The following is a 13,484-nucleotide window of genomic DNA, read 5'->3' as shown; positions in this document are numbered from 1 at the left end:
TTAAAAAATAAACACTTGCTTTGAAGGTAGGAACCATGCAATGTAAAACATAACAAAACTCATCGTTTTAACTTTTGTTCAGAGACATTCAAATTTCAAACTTGGGCCTATGATGTGAGAATAGGTGTTTAATTAGATTATATGCAAACCCGACAATTCTCTTACTAATTATTCGAAGTTATGCCAAATATTTAACGATTTCCTTACTCTTTAATTCGTCTTGTTTTGTTTTATGTCAAAGGACATACAACGACTATTTTTTTGGTTTATGTAAATGATTCGGGACGTTTTGAAGCAAAAAGATAAATCCAGCAAATTTCATTCATTGTTTAGAATTATAAATTTTTGTATTCATTCATTAATCTAAAATTATTGATATTTCAATCTGTTTCAGCTTTTATGATAGAGTAAACAACAGTTTACTGCTGAGTGATCTGAAAGATACGATATACAATAAGACAACAACAACGACAGCAATAACAACAACAACAACAACAATAATAATAATAATAACAACAAAACAACAACAACAACACCTTTAGGTAGAGCAGACGACACATATTTTGGTTACAGCGTGAGAACAAAAGAAGATGACGAAGCAGCAGGATAATAATTGTATGAGTAAAGTGAAACAAACGTTTTTGTTGACGTGTATATTGATGTTTGTGACGTTATTTGCAATGTACGGCTCAACAGAACATTTCTCAAACTATTCTACAGTTTTTAAACGCCATGTTTCAAAATTTAGACGAAACGTTTCAAAGATATTTAGAGATTCAATTTTTAAGAATAAATTAGTTTTGGATACAAATAAAACACAAGAATTCAATTCTTCAGCAAATGGTTTATATGATGTTTATAATGTAAGAAATTCAAGTAATGTGACAAAAATGGCGATTCATACCGGTACAGAAAAAGGACTTCTTGTTAGCAACTTAAATGTGAAACAGGGAACGGAAACAAAAGAGTTCCCTGGTATGCCTGACCCATGTGCGAAACCCAGACGCAAAACTGGCGTAGAGGATATACTTTGTATGGTAAGTTATGTTAAGCCTTCCTGCATGCATTTACAGCACACAGAAATTCTATTCAGATACTGGCTTGTTTTTGTTATTTTTTATTTTCGGTACATTTTCATATAATATTTGATAGGATTATAACTATTTACTAGCCTTATACTGGTTTGTATGATTCTGACCTTTCTAAAATTCTAAGTTTTCTAAAATTCTCTTCTGTATGCATTGATAATTTTGGCATATACATTTAGAATCCATCCGAATACTTAGGTGTGAAGCAATCGCAAGTTTTCGGCCATTTCCGTCAAACATCGGATATAAACTATAAGTATAGGTAGTGGTGATAGCGAGTTGTTCCGAAATAGAAAGACTCTGTTCCGAATGATGAAATAGTATTGATGCATTTTACAGAAACGACCAGAATTTTTGCCCGAATATAAAAACCCCTGTTGGATGGATGATGAAGGCCAGTTCCGTTGTTTGCCATACTTTCATCTGATTGGAATTTGTAAAAGTGGAACATCTGATTTCTTTAAACGACTCCTGCTTCATCCAGATATCCTTCCCAACAGAGGAATCTTTGGCAAAGAAATATGGTACTGGTCATGGAAACGTTTTTCTATAAGTAAGTTAGATTTGTGCAAAATTCTAAGCAAAAAAGGGAAAATTTCTTCAATTATAAATAAGAATGACTGCCATTTTTATTCAGTACCAAGTTTTATTATCATGTATTAGAAATTTCATACATTCTTCATTCTAGTCACGTTCTTTATTCTTCCTTCTGATGAGAAGGAAAAACTTTGTTTATTGAAACTCATTGAGACCTGACGATATTCAACTTCACCTAGAAGGAATCAGTCCACAGTTATTTGCCTTCCATTGACCCAGTCCACAGTTATTTGCCTTCCGTTGACCCAGTCCACAGTTATTTGCCTCCCGTAGACCAGTCTACAGTTATTTGCCTCCCGTTGACCCAGTCAGGAATTATTTGCCTTCCGTTGACCCAGTCTCCAGTTATTTAGCTCCCGTTGACCCAGTCCACAGTTATTTGCTTTCCGTTGACCCAGTCCACAGTTATTTGCCTTCCGTTGACCCAGTACACAGTTATTTGCCTTCCATTGACCAAGTCCACAGTTATTTGTCTTCCGTTGACCCAGTCCACAATTATTTGCCTTCCGTCGACCCAGTCCACAGTTATTTGCCTTCCGTTGGCCCATTCCATAGTTATTTGCCTTCTGTTGACCCAGTCCACAATTATTTGCTTTCCGTTGACCGTTATTTGCCTTCCGTTGACGCAGTCCACAGTTATTTGCCTTCCGTTGACCCAGTCCACAGTTATTTGCCTTCCGTTGACCAAGTCCACAGTTATGTGCCTTCCGTTGACCCAGTCCACAGTTATTTGCTTTCCGTTTACCCAGTTCACAGTTATTTGCCCTTCGTTGACCCTGTCCACAGTTATTTGTCTTCCGTTGACGCAGTCAACAATTATTTTGCATTCCGTTGACGCAGTCCACAGTTATTTGCCTTCCGTTGACCAAGTCCACAGTTATTTGCCTTCCGTTGACGCAGTCAACAATTATTTTGCATTCCGTTGACGCAGTCCACAGTTATTTGCCTTCCGTTGACCAAGTCCACAGTTATTTGCCACCTGTTGACCAAGTCAACAGTTTTTTGACAGGATTCAAATGATTCCGTCCGCTTACTGTCATACTGATGTATATTTGAGAATTGCTGTGAAATAATGCCACATGGCCCCTATTTGGCTATAGCTGGAATTGTTTATCTTAGATGATACTATAAACAAAGGTGACTTTGAAGTGTTAGTAAAATTGCCACAGGGCTTAATGTTAATATAGAACATAAATTGAAAGAGGCTACAAGTTCAAAGCATTCCGAATGTATGGGCCATCTTGGTATATTTTGATCTTTAGCACAACAGAAGCGCAGGAAAATAGAAATTACCAGTAGTCATTGTTTGAGTAGCTCATTAAGGCTTCTTCAAATATGTTTTAAGAAATACTACATACTTATAGATATATAAATTAAAATTGTCCTGCAGGCATGATAAAGATGCGATACATGTACTATGTAATCATTACACAAACAATTCCCTCAGGGCCCCGAATAAGGTCATTGTTTCAGCGGCTAATATTCAACATAATGAAAGAGTAGTGTCCCCTTAGGAAACTTACGATGATGGATAAAATTGCTGATTCTAGATAAATCATTTGTTTTTGATAAATCTCAATCGCATTTTACTTTCCGTCAGTTTTTTGGAGTTATTATAGATAATAGCCGAATATGTTCCGATTGGATAAATCTGCAAACAAAATAAATTTAAAACAGAAAGGCACAATGAAATTCATTTTATAAGCTATGGCGTCATCAGTTAATACAATAGCCACATTTAATAAAATCGCATAATTCTCACTAGATATTTTTTTCTTCAAAAAGTAATTATAAAAGGTATATATCACTTGCAATTATTGGGGATGTAGTGGTAGAAGAAGGGTGTTATTAAATCAAGGAAACCACACATACCAACCAAGCATTATACTATACATTTTTGTCATCCTTGGTGACCAAGGCCATTTACCGTATCAAATTAAATTAAATGTAGTATAAATTATACGGAATGTGTACCGTGGATTCCGACGATGTTTTTTTAAACATATCTCGTTTATAATGAAAGTAAAAACGATTCCCTGTGTACAAAATGTTAATATATCAATTTAAAATAAATCAGTTTCCAAGTGTACATTAACATTATATATCTTTTTTCTTTCTAGAGGACCGAGGCGGAAGGTTGAAACTGGGAATGACCCTCAAAGAATTCATGCGACAATTTGATTCTGAAAGGATACGTACATCGGTCGATAGCCAAGGTCGCCACACTAAAATAACAGGTAAAAAGCTGGTCTTGCGTTATCTGTTGGGCGTAGATTTTTTCATCAAATCTCAGCCCCGGAAACAAAACTTCTGCGTGAAAACATTATTTTGAATAAAATATGGTAAAAATGGTAAAGTTATATACTGACACCATAAAATCTGTGTGTTTCCCAGGGTTGGGAAAAGTTGGGTGCTGTCAATACCATGTCAAGTCTTGAAATATGGAGTATCAAAAGTTAGAATTCAGTCAGGTAGTGTATTCCTGTATAATTTTGAAGGTCACTGTACAGTGGCCAATGAGACCTAAACGTACAGGACCCCAACGTAGAAGAGGTTAAGAATTCAATCCATACAAATACATACCATAATGGGTAATGCATATTTCAGAGGGAGTGAGGCATTTTACTAGTTGGAAGAGGTGGCCCATGAGGCAAATTATAGCTATTTGTGATTTTTCACTAAAAATAGGTTAATATTTAAATACTTCCACATACTAGCCAAATCATCCGGGCTAAACCCCTCACACCCTCCTGGATCCGCGCATGAGATATGTTAGTCCACAGCAAGTAAATGCCATGTATACATTCTATTACATGCAGATTGCAGTAATTTCCTGATACATTTAAATCCAGCCATTAGATCTGAAGCTTCCATTCAAATCTTTCAAAATAATGTTTAAAGAAAATGTCCATTGATTGTAATACCTATACAATTATACGATGAGTTGAAGAATGCACATTAAAAAGTTAATTCCAGCCGCTATTTTTACCAAAGTCGATCAATAGCGGCTTAGAGAACAAAAAAAAATACTGCAAACACAAGATTATTTGTTGCAACTAAGCACCGATTGACACATGTTCTTGGAAGTGTGATTACATGTCCTAGTAACATTTCTTTATGTTGATCTTTAGATAAGTTTCGCATACACAATTAAAAATCCTACATCATAGTTATAACATTCAAATGTCAATGGTTTTAAAACCTTTTTGTTGTTTCGTTAAAGGACATGGCGACCCAATGGATATCTGGGATAGATTCCGCGAAGAGGCCACACCCCAGAACACGCCCGGGGCGGAGGAACTACTCTGGACCACGCCTTATTCTGTACGCCATATAAATCCAAATGTTAAACTTCTTCTTATGCTCCGAGATCCCATTGAGAGGTATTATTTTCTTCTAATTTTTAGCTCGACTATACGAAGTATATGGAGAGCTGTCCTACTCGCCCCGGCGTCGGCGTCGGGGTCGGCGTCCGCGTCCGCGTCCAGATTTTAGATTAAAGTTTTGGTGCAGTAAAATATTTTTCACTATAACTTTGTCATTTCTTAAGGTATCAACTTCAAACTTCAAATATATGTTCCTTATCATCAACCACAGCTTACGTGACAAGGTTCATAACTCTAGCACCAATATTTTCAGATTTATCTCCCCTTGAACTTAGAATTTTCCTTAAAAAATACTATTTTTTACTGTTACTTCTTTATTTCTTAAGGGATCAACCTCATACTTCAAATATATGTACCTTATTAACATTCTCATCTTATGGGACAAGGTTCATAACTCTAGCACCAATATTTTCAGATTTATCTCCCCTTGAACTTAGAATTTTCCTCAAAAAATGCTATTTCTTACAGTGTTACTTCTTTATTTCTTAAGGGATCAACCTCATACTTCAAATATATTTACGTTATCATCATCCCCATCTTATGTGACAAGGTTCATAACTCTAGCACCAATATTTTCAGATTTATCTCCCTTTGAACTTAGATTTTTCATAAAAAATATTATTTTTTACTGTTACTTATATATTTCTAAAGGGATCAACTTCATACTTCAAATATATTTACGTTATCATCATCCACATCTTATGTGACAAGGGTCATAACTCTAGCACCAATATTGCAAGAATTATCTCCCCATAAACTTATATTTTTTTACTAGAAAAATGTTATTTTTTATTACAACTTTTTTATTTTTAAAGGTATCTACCTCAAACTTCAAATACTTATTCCTTATCATCAATTACATGTTATGTGACAATGTTCATAACTCTTGAAGCAATATTTACAGATTTATCTCTCTTTGAACTTAGGATTTTCTTTAAGAAATATAATAACTTCTTTACTTTTTAAGGTATCTACTTCAAACTTCAAACATATATTTCTTATCATTACACAAATGTTGTGTGACAAGGTCCATAACTCTAGCATGACTATTTCTAGAATTATTCCCCTTGATCTTGGAATTTATGTTAACAAATGTTATTTTTTTACTATAACTTAATACATTATTATACATAATTGATTTTTCTTTCATAGTTTTGTCCTCCTTACTGCGTCCAGTATTTTATTAGTCGAGCTTCGCTGTCTCCTGTGACAGCTCTTGTTTACTTACGAATCAAACACGCTTAAGAAACTCTGTTGATGCGGCTACTCCACGTTCTTTTCCATCCTTATAAGGACACCTGGTTACATACATAGGTATTTTGGTTCTTTATAAGAAAAAATGCTATCATATAATGTGATAATCAACTGATATGTTTTTACTTCGGTTCAATACATAATTTAAAAGGTTTCATATATTGTAAAAATGAATTAATATATAGATGATTCAGTTTCATATATGGACATCTTGTTCAATACATGGTTACTTTGGTACCATATATCGAAGAATTGGTAAACTATCATGTGAAATCAACTTATATATTCATACTTTGGTTTCATACATTGACGACATGATTTTATATATTGAAAAAATAAAGTTATATATTGATAATTCGGATTCATGTAAGGATATCTGATTCCATGTATTGCTACTTTTATACCATATATTGAAGAATTGGTATCATATATTGAGAAAACCAACTTATATATTGCCAGATAAACCAATGAAATTTATAATAAGATAATGGACGGAATGAAGCTAATAAACCATTGTATGTTAGTCCGGACGGACAAACAAACGGACGGTCGGAGAGACAGACGCACTTAAATCTATATCTATTTCAATATGCCCACTGAAAAAATATAGGCCTACCTGACGTCATTTGAGCCGCGTCATGACAAAACCAACATAATGGGTTTGCGACCAGCATGGATCCAGACCAGCCTGCGCATGAGCGCAGTCTGATCAGGATCCATGCTGTTCGCTTACAAACTATATGACAAGTAGAGAAACCGATAGCGAACAGTATGGATCCTGATCAGACTGCGCGGATGCGATCCATGCTGGTCGCAAACCCATTATGTTGATTTTGTCATGACGCGGCTCAATTTTGGTTTATTGACGTCATATTTGAGTTTACTTTAATATCAATATTGTACACAAATCTCATATTTACGCGGCCAAAAGCTAAGTTATTGTGTGTTATGAAAATAAAGTGTGATATAAAAAAATAATTAAATATAAAATGGCATGCTTTCTTTTTATTTTCAGATTGTATTCCCATTATTTTCACAGTGGCGCGGGAAGTTCGGCTCAATCTTTTCATGCTCACGTGACAATATCAATAGAACTCTGGAAGAAATGTGTCCAACAACACTCAGTGAGACACTGCATATATTCACTGAAATTTAAAAGCACTTTGAGGGTAAGACATTGATAAAAAATTAAACTATGCTGCTAAAAGTAATCATATTGAAGATATCGACGAAAATAATAAGTCATTTGGAACACTCCGCCGTTTACCTAACGAATAATCCTTAAAGATCCTGTAACACAAATTGTTATTGTTTTATATCATAAATATGATGCTCAAATTAAGATTTATCAATTTTGTAAGTTCAAAAAAGCATTATTTATAAAGATATTACCGAATTTAACATTTCACGCAAATAAAGGGAGGTAATAAAAAATTTATTTCTATAAAGTCACTCAAATTTTTGGTCTACAACTGGAGCATTCCTCAAAAGTATTTTTATATAAAAGCAAAATAATTTTTTATAAAAGCAACAGAATTGTAACATTTGGATATTCTTATAAAATATGTCTTGGAAAAAAATGTTTCTAGGTTTGTTTTCATATATGGTACTAAATACTATTAGCATAATTTTTATGGTATAACACATCATAATGGACCAAGTCACTTTAAAGTGACATTGTGACTATGATATGTGCTAATTTGGACAATACCATTACACCGAGCAATGATTTATTATCTATTCATTAGTTCACAATATGATATGTTTTTTCAGGCACCTATTTATACAAGTTTTTACATAGTGCATTTGAAGGAGTGGTTGAAAGCGTTTCCCAGGGAACAGTTATTTATATTTAGAAATGAAGATTACTCCGCCGATATTAAAGGAACAATGCGACAGATTTTCAAATTCCTGGATGTTCGTAAGTATAGTGCCCATCATATCAATTCATAAATGCAGAAATGTTCATATTTGCAGTTGATTCTGTGTATTTAAATTTATACAGATAAAATATATATGATCTAAAAAGGATAAATGATATGCACATATATTTTAAATAGATAGATCATAATGATATCGAAAACAGTATCTTCAAATATGGCAAATAACTTAAATATAAATTTGCTTAGCTTTGGGTCGACATTTATTGAGTACCAAAGAAAAAAAGATTCATGATCTTGGAGGATGTTATTTTAAAATATCTTCATTTACCATCAAATTATTTACATTTTTAAACAATAAGAAGTATACAATTTAAAAGAACATACAAACAATTATTTGCATATGGCTCTATATTTAGAAGATTTTCTTGGTATGCTAGTGTAATCTTGACTAAAATAAGGCCTAACTAAGGAAATCATTTTTTATATTGACTGCCTTCTTCCTTATGTATTAATGCATTTTATCTCTATTTTTCAGCAATTCCGAGTGAAACTATTTTAGACAAGATGAAATCATTGTCGCATTTTTATGAAACAAAAAGTAAGAAAAGGGCCGGACCCATGCTGCCCGAGACTAAAGCAATGCTAGTGGAGTTATATAGACCTTATACAGAGGAACTTGCAGCGTTTCTTAAAGATGAAAGATTTTCTTTTAAGGATCGTTCATTCAAAAGTCGATGATACTGTTTTATTGTATTTATTAATGTTAAGAATTGCATTATTTACATTTATAAGTCTATTCAGGCCGGTCTAGAATTGAAAGTAAGTTGGCACTAAGCTTTCGGTAGGTCACCGATCTAACTTACAGGGGCGTAGTCACCTTTATTAAACGTGTAGGCCAGTAAAAGGGGGTCAAAATCAAGTTCCGATTACAAAGAGCCAGTTGCCCGTTCCAAAGTATTTTCAAGGAAAATTATCAAAACAATAATTTTAAACTATGAATTTGATTAGATGCAAACTTTACTGAGGACGATAAATCATTAATAAGCCTACACTTGATTCGACCATACGACTTGAACGGTGACTACCAACCCACCCCGCCTGTTTTTATTGTATTTTTGAGACTTTTGAAAATGTCAATTTCTTGACCAACTTGTAGGCCCGGCCTACATGGCCTAATAGTAGCTACGCCACTGCTAACAGAAAACAGACGCTTTATTCTGAATCTGCAATGTATTTACAAAAAATATATAATTACATAATATAGCGTACTTTATCAGACAAATGAGTAAAACATCACCCAACTTAATCAATACTCCCTCAATAATGTTTCTGCTCATTTTTTCCCTTCCGGTTTAAATTGACTGGATATCCGGAATGATGAATTTGTTATTGTTTATTTTTTGAATATTTACGAATTTTAATTGATGCACAGCAACATTGATTCTAAAAGTCCCTCTATAGTTAAACAATCGTACAGAAAAAATAGTTGAAAACAATTCTGTTTTGAAACGAGAGTGGTCACACAGTACCAGTAAGTCAGTATCAATAGGGTTCTCTTTTTTGTTATATTTTTCAATATTTGAATGATTAACAAAAAATTAATATTTTCCGATTCCAATGGTACATATTTTTCCAATATAACTCTTGTATGTTTAATCGATATGCTTGCAAAAATTGTGACAAAGTATTGCCACATAGAAATATTTGTTCAAGCGTAACGGGACAAGTAAAAGAGCTATCGGTAGATATTTACCTGAAACATGTATGATTTTAATGCAAATATTGAACGCCAATCCCGATAACTGTAATGCGTTTTATAAAGGTAGGCAACTCTTCTAAACATATGAAGTATTTGTTTCCTTGATTCTTTGTTATTGCCCCTTTGCATTTTCATAAATTGCTCAATTAAGTTTACGTTCATTACCCTAGTCATGCACAGAGGTATAATAATACATTTTATATTATTACATTCATATCATTTTATAATTTACAATGTTTTAGTGTTCAGTTTATATATTTTATTACAAAAAAATTCTATATCTGTTTTCTTACAAAAAAGAAATGAGCCGCGTCACGACAAAAACAACATAGTTCGTTTGCGAACAGCATACGCGGAGTCTGATCAGGATCCATGCTGTTCGCTGTACGTTTCTCCACTTGTAATAGAGTTGGTAAGCGAACAGCATGGATCCTGATCAGACTGCGCGGATGCGCAGGCTGGTCTGGATCCATGCTGGTCGCAAACCCACTATGTTGGTTTTGTCGTGACACGGCTCAAAACAGTTTGTCTCATCTTTGTGTCAACATATTTATGATTTTATGAATTTATATGATTAATTTTTGTATCATTTCTGAAAAAAAAAATGTTTACATATTAATTATATTAAATAATATAATTATATCTTTATTTAAGCATAATGCTAAATAAACACTGTCATAATATATTTTACAAATCTGTAATAGAAATCCAAATCCCGTATGTTCTTAAATAAAAAATATTGAAATAAATACATGTTGAACTTTTAGTTAATATTCACTTTTGTATTAACTTATTAGTTTAAGATCAAAAGTAAGACTTAGAAAATCGTGATGTGATTTATTCTATGCTCTCACTGTCACAAATCCTCTCTTCCGGCTCAGCTACCTCAATCCCCCACCCCCCGGCAACTGTATTTCAATTGGCGCCATCACGTGTCATCTTTAACATTTGTATTATATAATGCTAGTTAGGCCAGAGTGATACACAGCTTATCCAGAAATACATGTACCATTCAAGATGCTACTTCGAAAGTTTTCAATCTCGTTTTCGCTCTTGTTGAATCTCAAGCACGCGCGCGGATATAGTGTCTCTTGTTAGGCGCACCCCATTTTATAGAGGAAAGACCAATAACACATATTATCGACTTATAGTCGAAATAATCCATAGGCGGCCATTTCCGATGAACATTTACTAATCTAAAGTTTATAACGTATTTACTTACATGTATAATAGATTGAACTCAAGAATGATTTCTTGTTTCTATTTTATAGTTTTATTGATGTTATTAATTATAATATTTTTTTATTAATTTAATTTGTTAAACCCATCTCAGATTGTTGAATTATACTATGGTCAAATTGTATAAGCGAAAGTTATTTTAGAAAATTTAAAATTTATTTTCTTAGGGGTGAATGGCTCCTTTGTACACAAAGAAATACAGTTGTCTCTAACATTATTTCTAACAATATTCTAAAGCACTTTTTATTATCACAGTTTTATTTTAGATGATAATAATGAAACTATTGCACAAAGAGCAAATGCGTTTTTTTTTAAAGAATAGCTTTAAAAGTGACACACTTGTAGCTTATTCATGACATAAAACCATATTAAAAATTGTATTTTCTTGTTATTTAGTTTTCATTAATTCCTTGCTCAAACTTATGTTCCATTAATCTTTTAATCGTGTGGGCTCAACGTAAAAGCCAATAGAAATATAGCAACTATTCTGAACATAATGTCAATTTACGAGACATGCCTCCATATTGATGCATGAAAATTTTGAAAATGTTTATTTAATGTAAAAAACAGTGAAAACATTTCAAACGGCACTTACAATTAACTTAAATTTACAAACAAACAAACAAACAACACCAACAAAAAAAACGGGTTATAATATGCAAAATAACCATTACTGCGTTAGTCATGCAGTAAAAATATGGTGATAAATACTGCAATATCAGTCATTAATCGCACATTTCATGTAAATTATGACTTGAATCTTTCATATTTCTACTTTTCTTAAAAATCTTAGCACATTTTTACTCAAGTTTGAGTTTCTTGAAATTTTTCACTCATCTGAAGGCGTGCAGCTTTAAACGCTCAACAGAATATTAATCTTCAACCAACTTAATTTGCTCGGCATTAAATAAGAAACAGTCCATTCGAGTTAAAAGGGATAAAGGGATTTCAATATCGTAATACAAAAATACAGCTATCAAGAGCCTGGTCAGACAAAAAGAACGTGTAGGTTGGCCTGCTACTATGCTGGCGACAAATGCTAATCTCTTTTGGTTCAAGCAGCTTAAACAAATCAAAGTGCTGCAGCACTGAATGCGACGGACATGCAACCGGACAGACATTAATTAAGGCTTCTTTTAGAAAAAAAAAACCAAAACAAAAACAAAACACAAAATATATAACAGAGAAAATTTGTTCCATACAAGTTCGAGATTTGTAGAGCAATATATTTTGTGTCCCAAATTGATATAATTCAGATTTTCTACTTTCAAGCACTTAAATACAGAATGAAATTTATGCCTAAAAACTCTGGTCAAACTTGTAAATCAGTGTCCTTATCGATTTATTCTAAGAAATGATATGTAGATAGAAAAAAAACTATCAACGAAATATTTCTAGAATAAATCCAGGCAAATAAACTTTAAACATAATACAATTTATACATCTGAGAATGCTATTTAGAATTGCTTCGTGTTATATCATAGTGGGCATACAGACAATAAAATATAAGTCATTTGTATTTGTATTTCTCTTGGATATGTCTCATTAAAAAAAAATGGTTAAAATCATCAGCAATTAATAGTGTATTTCTTAGATTTTTTTATTTACAAGGTAAAGATGTAGAGGCCAGAGCACATCGTTTTTATTTTAATTTAAATGTCACTTAAGCACTACAGTGTTTAGTTGTCCTTTTCAACTTCACACTAAATTCCATTTTCAACTTGTTTGCTTCTTACAATTGTATAGCATTTCTAAAAGTATTGCATTACAATCCGCTGGTTTATTAATTACATGTTTAATGTGTACTTCCTAATTGCCTGTCCAAAAATCAGAACAGGTGAAGCAGAATCTATTTTTAGAATAGCGAAGGTTAACTCATATCATGACCTAGTAAAATATGTAAACAAACCACAAGAATCGGAAGTAGAACTAGTATTATAACTTCCTTACCATGAAAGACTACATGGCGGTAAAGTGTCTTACATGCATTTTCAAAAATAGATATTTATACTAGCCATTGTACTGTATCTAATATATTAATAACTGCTGAATATTCAGCTAAACCCGCGGTATGAGTCACGAAAATAGTTCTTCTTTTATTAATGCGCGAGTATCCTAGAGTCACGAAAAACTTTTGATTTGTTAATAATAATGTTTTGTATAATGTAGAAATATTTATTTCCTACTAATAATGTCTTGGAACTCAGAGGTTACACCTTTATTGTAGTATAATTTGCTGTCCTACTTTTTCGACAGCGGTAAATCGTTTCAGCAGTAA

At 32.9% G+C, this 13,484-nt stretch overlaps 1 protein-coding gene across 1 annotated transcript; it reads left to right on the top strand.

The window, feature by feature from the left end:
* The first annotated feature begins 399 nt into the window (after positions 1–399).
* Positions 400–11,586, top strand: LOC132723379 (carbohydrate sulfotransferase 15-like). Its single transcript, XM_060708086.1, has 7 exons — positions 400–1,037; positions 1,428–1,641; positions 3,806–3,922; positions 4,909–5,068; positions 7,341–7,494; positions 8,099–8,246; positions 8,744–11,586. Exons 1-7 carry the CDS (start codon positions 591–593, stop codon positions 8,944–8,946), a joined length of 1,443 nt encoding a protein of 480 aa, XP_060564069.1. The 5' UTR covers positions 400–590; the 3' UTR covers positions 8,947–11,586.
* Positions 11,587–13,484: the final 1,898 nt, after the last annotated feature.

Source organism: Ruditapes philippinarum, unplaced genomic scaffold (assembly GCF_026571515.1).
Source record: "Ruditapes philippinarum isolate M1 unplaced genomic scaffold, ASM2657151v2 ctg2367_1_1_1_1, whole genome shotgun sequence".
NCBI lineage: Eukaryota > Metazoa > Mollusca > Bivalvia > Venerida > Veneridae > Ruditapes > Ruditapes philippinarum.
This window is presented reverse-complemented; position numbering and strand designations above follow the sequence as displayed.

Excerpts from the sequence above, each read along its gene's own strand:
- LOC132723379 (XM_060708086.1), top strand. The coding sequence starts at position 591 with ATGACGAAGCAGCAGGATAATAATTGTATGAGTAAAGTGAAACAAACG. Across the intron at positions 1,642-3,805 it reads ATGGAAACGTTTTTCTATAA|AGGACCGAGGCGGAAGGTTG; the intron begins GTAAGTTAGATT and ends TTTTCTTTCTAG. Across the intron at positions 3,923-4,908 it reads TCGCCACACTAAAATAACAG|GACATGGCGACCCAATGGAT; the intron begins GTAAAAAGCTGG and ends GTTTCGTTAAAG.